This window comes from Microcaecilia unicolor, chromosome 1 (assembly GCF_901765095.1).
Source record: "Microcaecilia unicolor chromosome 1, aMicUni1.1, whole genome shotgun sequence".
NCBI classification, from domain to species: domain Eukaryota; kingdom Metazoa; phylum Chordata; class Amphibia; order Gymnophiona; family Siphonopidae; genus Microcaecilia; species Microcaecilia unicolor.
The window spans coordinates 555229407-555252303 of NC_044031.1; the positions used below are offsets into that span (position 1 = coordinate 555229407).

The 22897-nt window shown below is 43.6% G+C and overlaps 1 protein-coding gene across 1 annotated transcript in view; it reads right to left on the reverse strand.

The window, feature by feature from the left end:
- Positions 1 to 720: 720 nt before the first annotated feature.
- The window catches only part of SLC25A32 (solute carrier family 25 member 32), a 71648-nt gene continuing 49471 nt past the window's right edge, over positions 721 to 22897 (reverse strand). The window contains 6 exon segments of the mRNA XM_030217576.1: positions 721 to 1836; positions 1839 to 1912; positions 2294 to 2301; positions 2303 to 2397; positions 2400 to 2439; positions 11275 to 11388. Coding sequence (XP_030073436.1) covers positions 1778 to 1836; positions 1839 to 1912; positions 2294 to 2301; positions 2303 to 2397; positions 2400 to 2439; positions 11275 to 11388 — 390 coding nt within the window. The 3' untranslated portion in view covers positions 721 to 1777.

Genomic DNA, 22897 nt, shown 5'->3' on the forward strand with positions numbered 1-22897 from the left:
AGCTCTGGCACAGACTGTATAAGTCTGCCCAGCACTATCCCCACCTCCCAAACTACCAGTCCTGCCTCCCACCACCAGCTCATATGGTGCTTAGTCCCTCCCAGTGCATCCAGGATGCAAAAGGTAGAGGGTCTGGGTGCCAAGATTTTAAGAATGTGGCCCAGAGGGGAAGGAAGGAGGAGGCACTGCTCCTGCTCTACTGCCTCCAACTGTTGAGGTACGTGGACTAGAGGGGAGAGGGGATCACTAGACCACCATGAGCATTTATAAGGGGGGGGGGGGCTGGGATGTGGTCCACTGGAACAACAGGGTATTTTTTTGGCCTGTGATAACAAGAGGTGTAGTTTGGGTGGAGTAGACACAAAGTTGCAATATGTGTGGGTTATTTAATAAAATATGCAATTAGAAACACACACATACGCACATTTACACCTGCCTTGGAACAGGTATAAATGTGGGCGTTGGCATCTATTCTGGGGCATTCTCAAGACTGGATCTGGATGTCTATTTAATAAAGGCACCTAGGCATCTATCATGCCTTTTTTGATTTTTCACATAGGGTTCCTATTTAAAAAAAATCAGGATTTTGTGTCGAACTCAGATACAGCATATCAAATGCATAATCCTAACCCTTACACAATTTACGTCATAAAATAAAATACTTGGTTTAGTCAATTGGGTACAAGTTCTCAAATGCTTTGTCTGATGAGAGAAGTTTGCTGGAAAGAAAACCAATATTAAGGTAGACTGGTGTATTTTTTTTTTCTTCAGTTTGATTTAACTGCTTAGTTCTTGTATGAAGCTCTGTTGTTACTGCATCTCACTTCAATACATGTTTTTGCATTTGACGAAGTTTGGAACTTCAGTCTTAGACAATTAATTATCTAGTAGTAAAGCTTTATACCAAAACTATTCTCTTAACTATGCCAGTGCAGTAACTGTGGTATGGAATACAACCTGGTGCTTGGGGGTCGGCCTAGAAGTGACATTGACTAGACTTTTCCATTATGGTCTTATGTGTATTTTTTATTTCATGTAACCATTTGCTTAAACATTTTTAAAACAAATTTATTTAACATTACATATAATCATCAGCTAAATAGAGAAAAAATATTTTACATTTGTCAGTACAAAACCAGTACTTTTATTATAGCCCAAGTAACATTCAGTTGCTTCTGGCACAATGCTATTCCTATACCAAATGAAAACATAAATTAAAAAAATGCCCAGACACTCAGCATATGTGCACAGAAATTCAAGTAAACAGTGTACGTTTATCACTTATTATAGTTCTTTATATTTCCTTGCCAATAGTGAAATTTGTGCTTGATTCCTGCACCACAAAATCTTGGCTGTGTTTCTAGATCAATGAGCCCTCCCTTGATTTGCATTAATAAATACAAGCCAGTATTCTCAAGTAGTGAAGTGCCTGTCTAAAAAACCACAGTTACATCACAACTTTATTAACCAAAGAAACAAAAAAAGGTAACACAACAGAGAAAGATTAACGTACATGGATGATGTGTACCTTAATCTAAATTATTTCTATTTCAGCAGTCACCTCGCCTTTTCTGTAGACACTCAGTAGGATATCACAGTTTTCCGGTAGGTATAAAATCATGTAGCAGTCAAATATTTTCCTCCTTAAAGCAGAAATGACCATGCACCATTGACATCCTTGGTTGCTGGCACATCTGCTATGTGCAAAGCAGCTGTCTACAGTTTGCGCAGCATCTCTTCCTGCATCTTCTCCATGCAGTCCTATATAAACTTTAGCTCAGTCTCCTTCTTTCCTAAAACCAAGCAGGAAGTACGATACATTCTCATATACCACAAGGTAATGCAGCAGGCTGGGGTCACTTTCAGTATGTTAGGGATTATTCCTTTGTAAAATCCAAAGAGACCTTCTTTCCTTTTTAAGAACAAACAAAATTCACCTAATTAATAACATAATCATCAATTAAAATGATATTAAAACTATATATGTGTTACAGATTTAACTAAAGACAGAGTTTATAAATATTAGATCAGATCAAATGCTAGTCTGTATTTGTTTCCATTAGCAAACCTCTTCTGCAAGACTGGGAGATCCAAACAGTACACAGATGCACTGCACAGCTATCTATGAAATGATGTCCAGGAACTACCTGTACTTTCAATGTCTCTGGCCACCATCATGAGTAAACACTACAATTAAACAATAATATATGGGTTTACTTTCTTTGTTTGCATTGAGGGTTATGATTTAACTTTTAAACTGAAGTCAGCATTATATAAAGTTCTATGAACCTACCTCCAAGTCCCTGGCAATGACATTGAACACTCCTGAGTATCTGTTGTGCTGGTCTTGGAGACGCGCTCGCACTACTTGATAAGGGTATGTTGCTGTTGCGGCAATATTTTGGACAGTGCAGCCATAGTTATATATTCTATTGTATTCTAGAGAGAAAAACCTGGGCATTACCAGCAATATTCATAGTTTCACAACAAACATTCCCCCAAAGAAAAGGCAGTGAGTATAAATTAACAGTTTTTTTGTTTGTTTCTTTCTTTTTGGGTTGGGGTAGTTCCCCCCCCCCCCCCCCCCCGCCCCGAAAATAACTGAAAAGTATCTGGCACCAATTAATATTTTCCAGTCTGTATATTGCTGAGCTGATATTGATTATAAAGTGTGATAATAAAGGTAAGACAGAAAAGAGCCCAATTCATTAAGGTCTTTTCCCACAGAGAAAATATGGTAAAAAAAAAAAAAAGCTTCATGGATCAGCCCCAAGATGGGCATACAGCAAATGAATGCAAACTATATTCTTTGCAATTTATGATTCATTTTTTATTGGACCAGCACTAGAATTATCCATAGGTTTCTTTTTCAGTGTGCTCAGCGTCAAAAGGTTGACAAAGTTCTAAGCCCCTCACTACCTCTCATCTCTCATTTTCTCCTTACATTCCTTCCCGTGAACTGCGCTCTCTGAACAAATCTCTCTTATCGTCCCCCTTCTCCTCCACCGCTAACTCCAGACTTCGTTCCTTTTGTCTTGCGGCACCTTATGCCTGGAACCGACTTCCTGAGCCCATACGTCTAGCTCCATCTCTACCTGTTTTTAAATCTATGCTGAAAACCCACCTTTTCACTACTGCCTTTGGCTCCTAACCCTACTCATTTGCCCTCCTTATCTCCTGTTCCTCTTCACCAGTAATTCCTTTGCCCATAAATGTCTTGTCTGTCTGTTTTTACCTAGATTGTAAGCTCTTTGAGCAGGGACTGTCTCTGTTTGTCTCATGTTCAGCACTGCGTACGCCTGGTAGCGCTATACAAATGTTATTAGTAGTAGTAAGCCACATGTAACAGGGAATGCTTTACTCAACCATCTGAAAATTTGGGTCTATGAAGGCAGAGACTTTAAGATTCCGATGACATCAGTATAACAGATGGGGAAGTCAGGAACATTCCAGTATGCCAATACCAAAGCCACTCAACAAACAGACCAAAACAATTAAAAGGAAAAAAAGAAATCAAGAAAATCAAATTTAATATTGAACAGAAGCCAACTTTGGCAAAACTGACTATATACAGAGCGGTGTTGAACCTAGGATCCAGAAATCTACAGAATTCCTCAAGTCTTCCAGGGCGGGTCTTGGATTGGTCTAGTATGATTCAAGAAAAGGAAATTAACAGGTAAAAACAAAATGTCATCTTCCTTATCCTGCTAAACCTGTCCAGATCTATGGGATGTACCAGAGCTTTTATCCCCCAGGGCAGGAAGAAGACAACATCTTCCAGTACTGTCTATTGTAGGCACTGTCCTGCTTAGCCTAAATCTCAAGCTTGTAATGTTTGATAAAGGAATGGATGGAGGGACCTTATTACAGTTCTGCAAACTTTTCCTAGGCAATGGCCCTTGCTTCAGCCTAAGATTGCAGCCTGTAATCTGGTAGAGTGAGCCTCAAGGCCCAAAGGAAACTCTTTTCCTCTGAAGAATGTAGGCCGACTCGTTGACAATCCAGCGCACAAAGACTTTGAGGCTGTGTGTCCCTTGCAAGGATAATAAAAGGAGGTCCAATATTCAAAAGGATGTGACCTCCAAGTAATGGAGAAGCAATTTGTGAACATCAAGGTTATGTAGCTTCTGTAATGGCCCAAACACAAGAACGTCTGAAAGACAGGGAGAAAAACCGTATGTTTCAACTGAAAAGGAGAAACTCTCTTTGGTGGAAAAGTGTGGGGGGGGGGGGGGGGGGGGGGAGGGAGGGGGAGACAGTATGCAGTGAATCACCATGCAAAGAAAGGGGCAAATAAAGGTTCCTGCAAGAGAGCTCCTGACCCTCCAAAATCGTTCTAACCAAACAAAAGACAACAAAGAAAACAGATTTATGTCATGGAGGCCTACCAAAAAGATTTGGTTGGGTGGGTATAATAGCCAATCCCACAAAATTGAATCCCATTTGGGGAACTATCACCCCCATCTGGGATGGAATCAACTTAACTGCTCACAAAAAGTGGATGCAATAGAGACCCCCCCCCCCCCCCAATTCTGACTCTGAAGTGGGCGAGTGCCAATACCTGGACCTTGAGTGAATTAAGCACCAGGCCTTGATCCACACAGTCCTTTAATAATAAGATGAGTGGAATGTCTGCCCACTAGAGGACATTTCCCTGCTAAAGCGCCAGACCTCAAACACCCTCCAGATCCTGAGGGAGACCAGAGATGTGTAGGATTTCCATGTCTCCAGCAGCATCGCAATGACGGATGGAATAAAAATCTCTTTCTTTTCAGGTACTGGCTTTCAAGGTCCAAATCATAAGGGACCTAGTTCTTCTGTGAGAACTGGCCCTTAGTAAAGAATCCCCAGTCCTCTCAGCAAGGGAAGGAAGGGACCTGCAAGGAGCAAAATCAGGTTCCCATATAAAGGATGGTGAAACCAATCTGGCACAATCAAAAGACCAGTGTCAAAGTTACCTCTGACAGTTTTACCATAATCCCAGGAGGCATATTCATCGAAAATTCTGGAATCTTCCCACTTTCTGTGCCTTGTTGACCCGCTTCAGATGACGTCGGACTGCTTTCTTCTGGGGGTACCATTCGAGAACAGGCCCGTTCCGCTGCTTGGCGTCTGGCCGCTCGCTCCCTCGGAGGGAGAGCTAGTTCCGTTTTGGCTGCGGGGACGGAGCTCTCAAATCAGGGCTCAGGGTAACATCGAGTCCTGGAGATGCCGATACTTCCTCCATTACGCTGGCATTTCCTAAGGAACCGCTCCCGATTCTCTGTCTTGCCATGGAGTCCTCACAAATCGGTCAATTGGACCAGCAGGTATTGAGGCAGGCGTTGGGGAAGCTCGGACCGCTGCCTTGCCTCTTCTTTTCGACATATTAAGATCAGGAAACGAGGTCTACAGCTCTCCTAGATGCGTGCGGCCATCTTGGAATCCCCTATTTGGGACTAAAGCTTGCTTAGGCTTGTGAAAGGCCCACCAACCAAAATGGGTATTGAATTGTACTCCCAGATACCCAAGGACCTGCACTGGTTCCAAATGAGAGTCTTGGTAAAAGGCTCTGCAGGAAAGAGACAACCCGAGCTGTCACCCTCCAGGCCTCCTGCTCTGAACTGGCCCAAAATAGTCAGTTGCTGAGGTAGAGGTGAACTCCAGTTTCTTCCTGCAAAAGGTATACCACAGCCACGACCATTACTTTTGCTAAAGATCTGAGGGGCTGTGGTCAGACCAAATTGGGAGGGTTCTGAACTGAACATGCTCCCAGAAGACACATAACCACAAGTAGCAGTTGTGGGTGTCCCTGAAAGACAATGTGGGAGTACACTTCTGAAAGATCAAGAGATGTCAGAATCGTCCCAGGATGTATCAACTAAGATCAATTGTAGGGTCTCCATCTAGAAATATAAAACCCTTAAGAAAATGTTTACCCACTTTTGAGATCCAGAACTGGTCAAAGTGTCCCCCCTTTCTGTGGACAACAAAAATAAATTGAATAGTCCTGTTCACAGGTCTGCTTTGGCACCGACTCAACTGATCCTGGAGTGAGAAGGCAACATAAGGACACAGGGGGACACCAGAAAGGTTCTATAGACTTGAGTGAATAGACTGGGCAAACCACTTCCAGAACCCATTGATTGGAGGTAACGAGGGTCTACAGCCAGTGAAACAGGCAAAGTCTGCCTCCCACCAGTTCCACCGCAAAGGGAACTTGTTGAATCTCTTTGAGGATCTTGTCCCCTCTGGCTGGGTTGATAGAGAAGAAAGACCTGGAGAGAGGTCAGGCCACAAGGGGGTTTGGACCTGTGAAGATGAGAGAACAGCCTTTGGGACAGTATTTTCTGGGATAGGCCAGGACAGGAGCTTATAAAAGTGTACCTAGTACTACTGAGAGGCATCTGTAAATAGATTCAAAGAAGAAGTGGTATAGGAGTTCCCCTGAGTAACAACAGAAGGATTGTCTGGGGAGTTCATACAGTTTGATGTTCCTGATTTAGGCAGAGTGAAGAATAAACAGTTTGAGTTTGCATGAGCTGCTGACTCCAGAGTGTTCCTTGGACTTGAGGGAATGTCTTCCCCCAGAATGGTCCATGTGTCCTATCCCTATCTAAATATCTGAGGCCAAGATGCTCAAAACTCCAGCGTCGAAGAACTCCTCCCTAATATTCAACACTAATGATAAGCAAATATAGGCGCACTGATAGCACTGAGCATTGGGAGTTCAGCAGGAGGGTTGCATTTGGCACATGGAAGTTCCGTGGTAAATTCTGCTCCTGTGCGCATGCGCCTGGCAAAAACCAGAACGTCAAGCACACATTGGCGTCTGTTTCTGCGGCCTTAATATGAGCGTTTTAATTTTTTTCCCCTTTGATGCTTATATTTAAAACACAGGAAAACATATGCCAATGTGTGCTTTCACTTTTGGGTCTGCTGTGACTTGCACATATTCATTTCTCACGATCAGCACTTAAGGGCTTGTGCGCACTTCCTTCTGCAACCAAAAACAATCAAAACCAGCAGATTTTGAAGAAAGAATCATGAGAAATCCTCTCTTTCAACACTGACCTGGCGTTATTTTTTTGCAGTGGTAAGGCAGTTTTGCTTTGGGAGCTCTTTCTGAACAATGTGGAGGAATACCAAATGACCTCATTTACATGAGCTTTACTACATTAGAATGCTACTTGTGCTGTTCATCTGCGCGCTCATTTGTTCCCGTACTCTGGTCCTCTGAACATTCTGCACAGGTAAATGTGGGTGCTAGTACGGCACTAATGGCCTCTAGCATCCATGTTTGTTTTGAGTATCGAGGCCTGAATTCTTTTTCCCCAGCACCTTCCTATGTATAATTTGGTTTCTTTGATCTGGTGTGAATTCTTTTAAAGGACCAGTTCTTGGAGATCAGTTGTCTGGTTTCTTTGTTATCTATGAGCACTGGTCCTAAGACATGCAACCTAAGCCCAAAGGGTAGGAGACATCACCAGCGATTTGGTGAACTCTGTCATGGTTGGGATTAATGCAATACAGGACTGGGCCTTCGGTAATAAATTGAAGCTGAATCCCCAAAAAACTAAGGTATTGTGGTTTAGAAATCAAGGTATTGAAATACCTACCTCTTTGATTTTGTCTACTGATAAACTTCTAAAGGTGGAAACAGAATCAAGGGGTTTTTCTTGATTCCTCTTTAATCTATGGACCACATATTAATCACCTTTGGCAGACAACAGTCTTTAAAATGAAGCAGATATGTTTAGTTCTTTGACCAGCGTGCTTATGCTCTGTTAGTTCAAATGGATTATTGTAATGTCCTGGTTTTTTTTGCCTTGTTTTCTTAAAATCGTAAAAAATTTCAGCTTATACAGAACACAGCATTAAGACTAATTTTTTAAACTTAACATATATAGCAGTATTACACCACACATTGTGAATTACATTGGCTCCCGGGTTAATGAGAGAATTGAGTTTAAAGCAGTTAACTTTTCAAATTTTCTATGGGTCCATTTCAGAACTATCAATTAAACTTACTTCACTCATTTCAATCAGTTAATATTTGATGGCTTCATGTAATACACAGGAGCACTCAAGGTGTTATTTTTGTACTGTATTTTTGGCATTGCCAGACGGTTGTATAATTTGTGTTGATTTGTCATCAATAAAAAACGTTAAAACAAACTTACTTCACTCATTACTGGACATTCTCTGCGTCTTCGAAATCAACTGATTTTATGCCCACCTTTTTATAAAAATGCCAAGCTTTTGAAAATAGTAAATTTCATATTTTCAGTATTGGGAATATCATTGTGGAATTCTCTTCCTTCTTATATTAGGACGTAATATAACTATGTTACTTTTAGGAAGAAGGTGAAAACCTTATTTCCTAAAATGTTAATGATTAGTACAATTTTTTTTGTTATGTTTATAATTTGAACTAATTTTGTAGTTCATCATCTACTTTGTACACTGCATTGAACCCCGAAGCAGGGATATTAATGGTCAACAAGTTAGTGTTTGATTTGATATAGAAGAATTAGAAAAGGTTCAAAGAAGAGCGACCAAAATGATAAAGGGAATGGAACTCCTCCCGTATGAGGAAAAGGTTAAAGAGGTTAGGGCTCTTCAGCTTGGAAAAGAGATGGCTGTTGGGGCATTTGATTAAGGTCTATAAAATCCTGAGTGGTGTAAAACAGGTACAAGTGAATCCATTTTTCACTCTTTCAAAAAGTACGAAGACCACAGAACACTCAATGAAGTTGCATGGAAATACTTTTAAAATAGGAGGAAATATATTTTTCGCTCAAAGAATAGTTAAGTTCTAGAACTCGTTGCTGGAGGATGTGGTAACAGCAATGACTGTATCTGGGTTTAATAATAAAAAAAAATGGTTTGGACAAGTTCCTGGAGGAATGGTCCATAGTCTATTATTGAGATGGACATGGAGGAAGCCACTGCTTGTCCTGGGATTGGTAGCATAGAATGTTGCTTCTAATTGGGTTTCTGCCAGGTACTTGTGACCTGGATTGGCCACTGTTGGAAGCAGGATACTGGGCTAGATGGACCATTGGTCTGACCCAGTATGGCTATTCTTATGTTCTTAAATATGTCTGTCTGGAAGCATTTTTTTCCAAAATGGCCAAACAGACATCTTGAAGAGCAGAGAGGCAGCCTAGTGGTCAGTGCAGTGAACTGTAAACCAGGCCACATATTTTCATATCCTCCTACAACTCTTATTTTAAATGCGGAGCCCTCCAGGAACAGGGAAATACCTACTATACGCCACTTCAATAGCCTTCAGGCTTGCAGGTGTCATAAATATCTAGGCACAGCAGGTATTTCTCTGTTTCTGGAGGGCTCACAATTTAAAGGAAAAAAAAAGAGCTGAAGTGTGAATTGAACTTGGATCCCCTGGTTTACAGTCCACTGCATGGACCACTAGGCTACTCCTCAGATTTGCTTTCTCATTTGTCCACATAGAGCCTGGTATTCCTTTTGGTTTCACTTTCAGAAGAGAGAGAGAAGGACAGCAACCACTGTCATGGGGGGTTATGTCTTAATCCCTCCAGTGGCTAGTTGCTCAATAACAGCACCTTTTTGTACCCTGGACATGACTGAAACAGGTCTAAATAAAAGCACCCTTCTTTTTAGATTTAGACATTTCTTCCCGTTTGAATATCACTGGTAGACGTCCTAATTTTGGGCCCTCTCTAGTCCTACCCAAAATACGCTCCCTTGCTATTTGGTTGAACTGCGGTGTAGGACATCCAAATTTTGCCGTACCAAAAATCACAATTTGGACAGTTTGTTTTGGCCATTTTGAGGCATTTATTAGAGAATGACATGGGGATGGGTACCCATGGTAACAGGGACAGAGCTTGAGGAAACAACAGGATAGGGACAGAGCCAATGGGGACGAGGACAACTTTGTCCCTGTATCATTCTCCACTTTGAAGACTGTTAATGAATTGGACTGTTATTTATGTTTGAGTGATGCAAACAAAAAATATTCTGATTTTTTGGAAAAACAAGCAAACATGCTGGCCACAACTGGCAACATTTGCATGGGAGATCCTGTACATTCCTGCTAACAGCACATCTTCTGAGAAGACACCTATTTCAGGAAGGACTGTGGAAGACAGGAGAACTAGACTGAATCCTGAGACTGTTGATGACTTATTCATCCACAGATTAAAAAATCATAACAGTGCTTTATAGGCAGTGGTGTGCTGGAGCAGGCTCTCACAGGCTCGCAAGAGCCGGTTGTTAAGTTTTTAAGAATTTTGGGAGCCGGTTGTTAAAGTAGGGCCCTCCATGGCTACTTTAACAACTGGCTCCCAAAATGTGGGCTTGGGCCCCCTGCTGAATTCTCTTTTACTCTGCTGGTGGGGATGCTGAGCCCTGCCAGCCAAGTAAATAGACTGCTGCTGCTCCCCACTCCTTGTTTCTAGCTCTGAGCAGCAGGCTGGGACTTCTCCAGCATGTGTTAGAAGTTTCAGCATGCTGTTCAGAGCAAGACGTTGGGAGTGGTGGCAGTCCATTTATTGGCTGCCAGCAAAGGTATGCCTAGTTTGCCCACACGAAGAGAGGGAGGAGAGAGAGGCAAGTGTTGCTCCCCCTCCCCCCCCCCCCCGGGCCACCCTTGGCCCTTCCAACTGCAGAGCTGGCTACGTCCAGAGAAAGAGCCTGTTGTTAAAAATTTACCAGCACACCCCTGTTTATAGGGCATATTTCTCCCCCACTAGGGCATACAGAACAGGTTGTATTTTGTACCCCTGGACATTTTAACAGGATGGATTAGGATTCCTTGGAGGTAGCAGAAGAAATCTATTGGGGTTGGAAGGGTAGAGGAGGTTAAGGTGGGGTTATTATAGTTGCTTGTTGTTGTTATTGTTGTTTTCTATTTGTTCCTTTTTATAAGTGTTCAAGGCTTTTGCACATGAGGACAGAGCCTGCGGGGATGGGGACAGAACCTGCAGGGATGGGGCAAGGACAAACTTTGTCCCCGTGTCATTCCCTAGTGTCTATATGCTTTGAAAATGAGCTCCATAGGAAGAAGCTGGATTATGATACTCTACAATGAAAGTTAGACATTCTCAACCAAAAACAGAGCTGGCTAGCAAACCCTCTGCTAAGGATTCTGCTACTATGAGAAAATGAATCTAATTTTTAACACAGCATTATAGTTGTCATTTCTTCTTATTTTAAAGCACTATCACAATAGCAAGATTTAGCAGGCCTCCCACTTGAATCTGAGTTGGAAAAATTAGAAAAGGTGGAAATTATTTGTAGACATACCAATTTTGTATCGTACAATCTATTTCTGTACTTGTTATACTCCACTTTCAGCTCCTCATATGCCATAAACTGAAGCGCTCCATGGGAGGTACCAAATAGACCAGGAACAAAGCCCTAAAAATAAAACAGAAAACCAAAATTTCCTGAAAGTTATACTTCAAAATAACAATACTCTAAAGTCAACTTTCCCTCAAATACTGTACAAGAAATTTTGTTTTTACTCAATTCTTTTACATCTTTTCCAGAGGCAGCACCTAGTACCTTAGACCTGGAACTAACTAACTCATTTTCTTACCACTTGTTCTGTGAGCCTCAGTGAGACACATGACTTCTTGTGCTCAAGTTTACACCATAAGCTCTTCTTGAGCAAGGACCCTTGGAGAAAAGGAGAAACAGGGGTGACTTGATATTTGAAAGGTATTAATCCGCAAACAAACCTTTTCCGGAGACGGGAAGGTGGTAGAACTAGAGGGCATGAATTGAGGTTGAAGGGGGGCAGACTCAGGAATAATGTCAGGAAATATTTTTTTTCAAGGAAAGGCTGGTAGATACATGGAATGCCCTCCCGCAGGAGGTGGTGATGAAAACGGTAACGGAATTCAAACATGCATGGGATAAACACAAAGGAATGCTGTTTAGAAGGAATGGATCTACGGAGTCTTAGCGGAGATTGGGTGGCAATGAGAGTAATTGGGAAGCAAAACCGGTGCTGGGCAGACTTCTACGGTCTATGCCATGATCATAACTGAATAGATATGGATGGGTTGGAGTGTAAATTTTATGGGACTTCGATGTTAGCTTCAGAATTTTTAGTACAAGAACAGTGCTGGCAGACTTCTACGGTCTGTGCCCTGAGAATAGCAAGGTCAAAAATCAAACTTGGGTATACATATAAAGTATCATATACCATGTCAAATGAGTTTATGCTGTTGGGCAGACTGGATGGACCATTTAGGTCTTTATCTGCCATCACTTACTATGTTACTATGACCCTGTAAACCATAAAAAAGTATCCTCTACAGGTACACTATGAACAATATTATCATCTTTTTATAATGTACCTACTATATGCATACCACTTGTATAATATGTATACCTTGGAAGAAAGATGAGAGGAAATATGATGATTGAAACATTTAAATATCTCTACAACATAAATGCACAGGACGCAGGTCTCTTTCAACTGAAAGGAAACTTTAGAATGAGAGGGCATAAGATGAAGTTGAAGGGGGTGCAGACTCAAAAGTAATCTAAGGAAATACTTCTTTACAGAAATGGTGGTGAATGCGTGGAACGACCTCCCGGTAGAGGTGGTAGAGATGAGGACTGTATCTGAATTCCAAAAAAGCATGGGACAGGAATGAGAGATCTCTTAGGGGAAGGAAGAGATAGCGGATGATATGGATGGGCAGACTGCAAAGGCCATATGGCCTTTATCTGCTGTCATTTTCTTAATGTTTCTACTAATTGTATATATTTGTAGGTGCTTTGTTATAAATAATATAAATTTTATATTTGAATATCTTTATTAATTTTATGAACAGGCATGATTAGTACAGATATTGGCTGTAAAAAAAGAGAAACAACAACAGTCACAACCAGGTTAAGAGAAAAATAGCTAGCCGCTAACACATCACTATCCCCAAAGACCCCATCCAACATCCACCAACAGAATTTTATTTTAAAGAGCAATGTACTGCGTTGATCTTGATACTAAGGGATTTGTGTTACATAAAACAAAGAAGCTGCACTTTGGTCTCAAAGCACAAAACCTTCTCCCACAAACACGCACAGCATTGCAAAGATAACATATCATATGGCCTTTTTTTCTTCCAGTAGTGGCTTCCTTATCACCTTGTCATTATTCAACAGTCAACATTTTCCTCAATCTAAACCAGGGACATCTGTAATTCTTTTAAAATAACCTTAGGCAAGGAGGAAGTGACGTCATCCAAAGGAATGACTGCCTAAGAGCATAGTTCCGCAGATTGAACAGTACAATCTCGACATATCTCCTCCATCCTGAGCTGTTTTCTACTTTGTTTGACACAATTAAAAAATATAAGACTCTGGCGGACTGGGAGCGATGAGCGGTAGCCACTTAAAGAAAATGAACCTGAAGGATTTTGCCTTTCATCATGTGCCAGTTGTGAGCCTAGCAGAAGACAATATGGTGGATGGAAACTTGCTGCCTGAGCCCACGGAGCCAGGCCAGTCTTTGACGCACTCTGTAGTAGTGGAACAGATAAGTGAGCCACTGGATTCCATGTGTGAGATGCAATTAGACGCACAAAATTAAGGACAGTCTGAAATTGATCCAAGCAGACTTTTCCACACTGAGCGCTGAGCTATGTGGTGAAATGACTGTGTTAGGCAAACACATGGAAGAGATGGAAATGCGTACAGAGGAACATACAGAGGCGCTCCGTTGGTAGATAAGAAAATGCAGGCGGAAAAGGCACAAATGACTTATATTTTAAGCTTGAGGATCTTGACAATCGCAGCCATCGATGCAACTTGCAATGCTAAGGCGTACCAGATGGGAGTACTTAAATTGTGAGCTGGTGGTCCAGAAAATAGGGACTGCACTCTTGTGTGTGCTGACCATATGGACCTGGCATCTGTGCACATAGAGAGAGCCCACCATGCTTTGGGCAGGGTTTGCGAGAAGTTCCGAAAGAAGAGGACATTTCTCTGGTAAGTGAACACTATTTTGCTTTGTGCTTTGGGAACTTAAAGATTGGGGTATAAAGGAGGAATTGTAGGTTAGTGTTAGGCAAAATAAAAAAAAAAAGCAAGTTTTATCAACTAACCTCCATAGTCTTTTCCACTTAGTTTTAAAAACTTTGTACCACAGCATTAACAGATAGAAGCTAGCAGGCACTGCAGGATCTATTTTAATCTTCCCGCCCACCCCTAGGACAACTCATTTATAGTCAGTTATTGTAATTAGGGTAACAAGCAAGGAGTGCTCTTACAGAGTTCTAAATAAATTTCATTACCATCTAAAAAGGAAACACTAAATAAATCATATAATATTACTATATAAACTAAAAGACACTTTTATATTAAGCTAATATCCTTAATACTGTAGCAAGTTTTAAATTATTGAAAAACTTAAAAAAAACACTAAGATGGAGTCAGAAGTCCAGCAGCGAGAGGGGTGCTATCCAGTCTTTTGCATTGAGTGTCACATGTATGGTTATCTCCCAGTTGGTGAGATGTCATATGTGGGTGCCCGATGCAAAGAGATCCTAGCTCTCAGAGAATGTGTCCGTTCTCTTGAGGCTAGAGTAACAGACTTTGTGGAGCTGAGGGAGACAAAGAGGTACATAGAGGAGACCTACAGGGATGTTGTAGAGAAGTCCCACCTCCAGTCTGGTAGCCCCTGTGCTACCTTGGAGGAGGGAGGTCTCCTAAAAGGAGAGCATCACCCTGGTGAAGTAGGAAGTACTCCTGTAGCAAGGACCTGCCCACCAGGGAATGTACTATCCTCTAGCACCGAGGATATGTCTCCAAGTGCTGCCCGGGAGGGAAAGGTTAGGACAGCTATTGTAGCTTGTGATTCGATCATTAGGCATATAGATAGCTGGGTGGCTGGTGGACGTGAGGATCGCCTGGTGACTTACCTGCCTGGTGCGAAGGTGATGGACCTCACGAGTCACCTAGATAGGATTTTAGATAGTGCTGGGGAGGTGCCGGCTGTCTTGGTACATGTGGGTACCAATGACATACGAAAATGTGAGAGAGAAGTTCTGGAAGCCAAATTTAGGCTCTTAGGTAGAAAGCTCAAAACTAGATCCTCTAGGGTAGCATTTTCTAAAATGCTATCCGTTCCATGCGCAGGGCCTAAGAAACAGGCAGAGCTCCGGAGTCTCAATGCGTGGATGAGACGATGGTGAAGGGAGGAGGGTTTTAGATTTGTTAGGAACTGGGCAACATTCTGGGAAAGGGGGAGCCTATTCCGAAAGGATGGGCTCTACCATATCAAGGGTAGGACCAGGCTGCTGGCATCGGCATTTAAAAAGGAGATAGAGCAGCTTTTAAACTAGAAACGAGGGGAAGGCACGACGGTCGCTCAAAAGCGCATGGTTCGGGATAAGGTATCTTTCAAAGATATCACCAAAGCAGGGAAGATAGGGTATCCTGATAGTGAGGTTGCAAAAGAGACCGTAGTAGATCAGGTGTCCTTAAATAAAAATCAGACAAAAGATTGCAAATTAATGTCAAGTACTAAGCATAATGTAAATAGGAACAACAAACATACTTTGAAATGTCTATATGCAAATGCCAGGAGCCTAAGAAATAAGATGGGAGAGCTAGAATATATTGCACTAAATGAAAAAATAGATATAATAGGCATTTCTGAGACCTGGTGGAAGGAGGGTAACCAGTGGGACACTGTCATACCGGGGTACAAATTATATCGTAGTGATAGGGTGGATCGAATTGGTGGAGGGGTAGCATTGTATATTAACAAGAGCCTTGAATCAAATAGATTGAAAATTCTGCAGGAAACAAAATACTTCTTGGAATCACTGTGGATTGAAATTCCATCTGTAAAGGGGAAAAGGATAGTGATAGGAGTGTACTACCGTCCGCCTGGCCAGGATGAACACACGAATGCAGAAATGTTAAAGGAAATTAGGGACACAAACAAACTGGGCAGCACAATAATAATGAGTGATTTCAATTACCCCGATATTGACTGGGTAAATGTAACATCGGGGCACGCTAGGGAGGTAAAATTCCTTGACGAAATCAAGGACAACTTTATGGAGCAGCTGGTACAGGAGCTGACGAGAGAAGGAAAAATTCTAGACCTAGATCTTAGTGGAGCGCATGATCTGGTGCAGGAGGTAATGGTGTTGGGGCCGTTTGATAACAGTGATCATAATATGATCGGATTTGATATTAGCTTTGAAGTAAGTATACAGAGGAAATCAAATACACTAGCGTTTAACTTTAAAAAAGGAGACTATGATAAAATGAGAAGAATGATGAAAACTTAAAGGAGCGACTGCGAGGGTCAAAAATTTACATCAGGCGTGGATGCTGTTCAAAAACACTATTCTGGAAGCCCAGGCCAAATATATTCCGCGTGTTAAAAAAGGAGGACGGGGACTTCCGGTTGGGGAATGAAGCGGTGAGACGGAAGATCGCACTGCTCCGGGACTTGGAATAAACTGCACTCGCAAACAGCGTCCAAACTCCGTAAAAATATACGGAAGGCACTGGGAGAGAAGCGCCCCCAAAAAGCCCCGCAAAGGAACGGCGAAAGACGCTGGATGGCGGCAAAATCAGGGAGGAAAGAACCCAAAGAGAGAGCGAAGCCCGTGGAAGCTAAGATGGCGGACAAAAGCGCGCCAGACTCACCGTCGCCGAGCTCCCTGTGGGCAGCTGAAATCACCGAAGAAGTAAAACTGGCGGTGGAGCAAACGGTGGGGCACAAGTTGCAGCTCATCCTAGACAAACTAGACGGGATGGAAGAACGGCATGCAGCATTGGTAACGGATATGCGCGAGGCACAGCAGCGCTTGGGGCAAGCGGAAGATGAAATCCGGAAATTAACGGAGGTGCAACCCAGGCATGAATCCCGGTTATCGGAATTAGAATCGAGGTTGGAGGACCTAGAAAATCGTTCTAGGAGGAATAACCTGCGGCTGGTAGGACTGCCAGAAGCCCTGCCTGAAAAAAACCTTGGCGCCTTTTTGGAAAGATGGCTGCCGGAAGCGCTAGAGGAACCAGGTCTGGAGGGCAGGCTGAAAATTGAACGGGCCCACAGGTTAGGGCCACGAAGAGATACCGCAGACAGACCAAGGGTGGCTATATTGAAGATCCTAAACTACTCCCATAAAGTTGAAATCCTGCAGAAGCTGAGAACCGGGAAGCAGCTGGAGTACCAAGGCAGGAAAATTCTGTGCTTTCAGGATTACTCCCTAAAAGTATCAGCAGCCAGAAAGGAGTTTGCTCCTCTTTGCTCCAAACTGTTTGGGCTAAAATATAAGTTCAGCTTGTTATATCCGGCTCGGCTGAAGGTGATCAGCAATGGGCAAGTACTCTACTTTGACTCCTTTAGAGCGGCGAAGGAACACGTGGATAAGCTGACCATGGACACAACTGGAATACATGGGCAAAACAACGGTTGAGGCCTGGTGGAATTACAGAATTGACGCACTACAAGAAGCTTTGTTGGTGGGAGGAGAGGTGCCGGAGTGGAGATTTCGTTTGGATGTTGTACCCGTTGGTGCAGACTGGGCATGCGGATATAATATATACGTTGTTGAGCTAATGAAAGAGCAAGGTCAAGTGACCAGGACAAGAAGAGGGGTTATACCCTCGCAGACATTATGAGAAGTCCCAAGCCCTGAGAGGGAAGTTCGAATGCCAATTGGCATGGAAGGGGTAATGTATGAGGGGAGGGAGAGGAAGGGGAGGGGTGAGGGAAGTCTGGGGGGGATGGGTGGGCGGGGGGAGGGGTGGGAGGGCAGGGGGAGGGAGACGGAGGGGGGGAGGGGGGAGGCAGGGGTACGAATGTGGATGCAAGATGTGAGAATGTGGAGAGAAGGAATAGTTGGCTTCCAATATAGGAAAGTTGTAGAACGAGATTGGGGAGTACACCTGGGGGGTGGAGGCTGGGACGCCCTCTGGGGGAGTGAGTTGCAGGAACAACGGACCAGAGAGTGGGATATGGAGGGGGGATGCCAGTGTTAAACATCGTAACATGGAATGTAGGAGGTATACATTCCCCCATCAAGAGATATAAAATTTTAAAGGCACTCAATGATCAGAAAACAGCAGTAGCCCTCCTTCAGGAGACCCATCTATCTAAAACGGAGCATGAGAAATTGAAGCGCTGGTGGGTGGGTGAAATTGTGGAGTCACCAGCGGTAGATGGAAAAGGGGGGGTGATTATCTTGTTCCGGAAGGGAATCCAAGTGCAAATTAAAAAAACAATTAGGGATAAAAGGGGAAGGTTTGTATTGGTGTCGGTGGAATTGGACAGACACCCTCTGCTGTTATGCAACATTTATGCACCTAATAAATTTGAGAAGCAGTTCTATAAGCAACTTATCTGCAGGATGCGGGACATGGGTGAAGGGCCAGTGGTAATGGGAGGGGACTTTAATGAGGTTATGGACCCCAAGATGGACCGATCACACCCAACAGCACAGGAGCTGTCTAGAACTTTGCGAGGACTTGGGATGTTAGGGGAGGCATTGGACGTGGTGGACGTTTGGAGAACTTTACATCCGCTAGAGCAGGACTTCACGCATCTCTCACGTGCACACGCTACGCTTTCCCGCATTGATTATATACTAGTAGGCAGGGATATCTTTACTCGGGTAACGGCGGCTACAATAGGTCCCATAGCGGTCTCTGACCATGCATGGGTCTCTATGGGATTACATTTGGATAGGGAGGGGAGGGGAGAATTCCTATGGCGTTTTCCCGCATATCTTTATAGAGATAGTCAGTTTATGCAGCACCTGAAGACATGTTGGGCTAACTTTCAAGGGGATAATGCGGGACATAGGGACGATCCAGTACTATTCTGGGAGACAGCTAAGGCGGTTCTCAGGGGAGAGACCATAGCATACGTGAGCTTTAAGAAGAAGGTGAGACAGAAGGAGGTGATGCGATTGGAGAGAAGGGTGACTGCATTAAGGAGGCAATATGGAAAGATTCACTCGCAGGAGCTGAGGTCACAGTTATTAGAGACACAGCAGGCGCTCAATGAGCTGTTGCATCACAATGCGCAGAAAACAGCAGTATATTATAAATACCAGCTATATCGATTTGCCAATAAGGGAGGGCGATTTCTAGCGAGGCTCATAAATAGAAGGGAGGGCCCACGAAAGGTACTCACTATGACAAACACTCAGGGGGTGAGGGTGCACACTGATAAAGATGTAGCTGGGGTATTCAAAAAATTTTATGAGGAATTATATAAGCCACAGGAGGAGATTGTAACACCTAGTAGAGCTTACCTGGACAGTGTAGACCTACCACGTTTGGACAGAGAAGAGCTGCATATCTTAAACGCTCCCATAACGGAGGACGAAGTAGATTGGGTGATAAAGCAGAGCCCACTAGGTAAGGCGCCTGGGCCTGATGGACTCCGAAATGAATTCTATAAACTGCTTAGATCAGAAATAGGCCAGATACTATCAGAGATCTTTAATGTAATAACTCGGGAGGGAATGATGCCCACACATATGAATCAGGCCCATATTACAGTACTATTAAAGCCTGGTAGACCGGCACATCTCCCGGACTCCTATAGACCCATATCACTGCTGAACACAGAGACCAAGTTATTGGCTAAGATTCTGGCCAACAGGTTATCCCGGTTCCTACCGGCCCTGATTGAGGAGTCTCAGGTAGGTTTTGTTCGAGAAAGGAAAATCGCAAAGAACATGAGAAAGATCCTAGGGGCGCTGGAATGGGTCAGAAAAGAGGGCCAAGAAGCTATGTTAATTAGTTTCGATGCAGAGAAGGCCTTCGATAGAGTGGACTGGGGGTTCTTGTTTGAGGTACTGCAGGCATATGGCATCGAGGGGTTTTTTGCGGATGCAGTGGCAACACTTTATAACGGGCCTATGGCGCGAATCAGTGTTAATGGGATGTGCTCAGAATGGTTCTCTATTGGGCGGGGGACTAGGCAGGGATGTCCCTTATCACCTCTGTTATTTGTACTGACCTTAGATCCGCTTTTGAGGGAATTAAGGAGGAATGCGGACATAAAAGGAGTGAGTATTCAGGGTAGAGAATTCAAAGCAGCAGCCTTTGCAGATGATTTGCTGGTGTTGATCACAGAACCCCAAACGTCACTGCGCTACTTAATGGAAAGCCTACGAGAATATGGAGAGTTTTCAGGGCTCAAACTCAACTTGGCCAAGTCGGAGGCTTTGGCTAGTGAGGGGGTGAAACAAGCAGTCTGGGATCAAGTCCCCTTGCGGCAGGCGACAGAGGCATTCAAATACCTAGGGGTGCAGCTGCCGCTTAACCCGATGAAACTGTATAGTTATAATATTCCCCAGCTGCTTAGGGATACCAAAATACAACTATCTGCGTGGGCTTCGCTACCACTGTCCTTTATGGGTAGAATACACTTATATCGTATGGTTATATTCCCGAAGTGGCTATACGTGCTGCAAGCATTGCCGCTCAGACTATTGAGGGAAGACTTGAGGAGATTACAAAGTCACGTGGTGCGGTTTTGCTGGGCGGGGAGAAAACCAAAAATGCGATGGCAACATTTACTTGGAGCCCAGAGGAGGGGGGGAATGGGCATGCCCGAGATGAGCGATTACAATCAGGCTTGTCTGTTGAGACACTTAAGGGACTGGATCCTGGGAATGTCCACCTATACAGATCTTGGATGGGAAAAAGCTTACTTTAAGCCCTGGTCTATGAGTTATTTGCTGCATGCAAAAAATGAGGGACTTCCAAAGCAGGTTAGGGATAGTGTGCTTTTAAAGCCCATGCGACACGTTTGGCGGACTTTATCAGGATATTGGGGACAGAATCCGGAGAGTAGTGGGCTGCTGTCAGTTGTGGGGAACGCAGACTTTCCGGCAGGAAGAGATAGCCGGGTCTTTAGAGACTTGGAGAGGAAGGGTGTGTCCCTGCTGGAACACTTTGTTCAACCTGATGGGAAGGTAATACCATATACGGAGTTCTCTGGGAGATATGCGGGAGGGCCTATGACAGAACTGGCATATATGCAGCTGGCACATTATATTCGGGGTCTGCCCCAGTCCACTCTATCGACGGAATTTGGGGGGAAGGTTAGGGAATTTCTAGCCGGAGATGCAGCGGGACAGGTGTCAGTATCATGGTTCCATAAGGTCCTGAGAGAATTTAAGCCTCAGAGGGATGTTAGTGAAGTGGTCGATCGCTGGAGGAAAGAAGCAGGGGGGAACATAACAGAAGGGAAGGTTTTAACAGCACTCAAAAGAATTCCGGAGGTGGTGCACAGTGCAGAGCTGCAGGAATGTCATTTCAGATCAATGCACAGGGCATACTTTTCAGGCAAGCAGGCATGGCGAGCAGGGGTTAAAGACTCGGATAAATGCAGAAAATGTGGGGCGAGCATGCCATCGTTAACACATGGGCTGTGGCAATGTAGGGCCATTCGGAAGTTCTGGACAGCTCTTGCCCGATTTTTATCGGGGATTCTAGGGCGGCGAATACTCATCTCATTTGATCAAGCACTGTTCAGTTCGGGAGCAGCGTGGCCAATGGGGAGCCGAGAGGAGAAACTGTTCCTTAGTAAGTCCTGCATCCTGGGGAAAAAATGTATACTCAACCATTGGATTTCCAGCACCCCTCCATCCTATTGGTATTGGAGGAATAAATTACATGCACTGATGCTATGGGAAGCACAAGGGGCCCGTCATTCTGGGAACAGGAGGAAGTTGTTCATTAGAGTATGGGGAGCTTACTTAAACATCATTGCACCTAGATCCAGAAGTCAGGTGATGAATGTATTGGGATGAATGTGGAGTGAATGAGATAGCGGGGGGGGGGGGGGGGGGGGGGGGAGGGGGGGGGTCAGAGCTCTGGGGGGATGAGAGACCTTATCCTATTATACCAGTTAACTGCAGGGAGATATATGCTCATTGAGGGGCGCGTTAGGGATCACTTTGTGATCAATCACTGGCATTTTCATGAAGGTTGGCCGAATAGAGGATTGGGGGGTACTAAGGGAAAAAGGACCCCTCATCTGGAATTTGCTGTTGTCCACACTTGAAAGTTGCCCATAGTGGAACGACACATATACTAGGGCAAAACGATCTCATAATTGGCTGGGCAAACATCTACCCTGGGGACTGGGGGATGGGTAGGGCAAGGAGGGGAATGCTAAAGGTTGACACTGGGGACAAAACACTGCTATAGTACTAACTTGTTGAATATTAAGGGGGGGGGGAGAAAATAGATAAAGCTTGCTGACTGATATTAATGTTCTGTTGTGGGGGAGCAAAAATTTGATGTTTGACCTATGTACATCGCACTTGTTGGAGATGATTGTTCTGTCATCAATAAGCGAATTGTTGAAACATAAATAATTGAGGGGGAGGGTTAAAATGTAAAAAAAAATTTTTTTTTGATGACTATCAATAAGGATGAGTGCCAGTTGTGTTACTGTCATACATGATATTAATGTGTTATGGTAAAGTTGTATTTTCTGACTTGTCATCAATAAAAACCGTTGAAACATAAAAAAGGAGGACGGAAGACCAAATGACAGCCTACGTGGTTAAAAAGTGAGGTGAAGGAAGCTAGTAGAGCTAAAAGAAAATCCTTCAGAAAATGGATGAAGGAACAGACTGAAAATAACATAAGGAATGTCAAGTCAAATGCAAAGTGATGATAAGGAAATATAAGAGGGACTTCGAAAAAAAGATTGGGCTGGAGGCAAAAACACATAGCAAAATTTTTTTTTAGGTATATTTAAAGCAGGAAGCCGGCAAAAGAATCGAATGGACTGCTAGATGACCGAGGAGTAAAAGGGGCGATCGGGAAAGACAAAGCCATAGCGGAGAGATTAAATGAATTCTTTGCTTCTGTCTTCACCGAGGAAGATTTGGGTGGGATACCGGTGCCAGAAATGGTA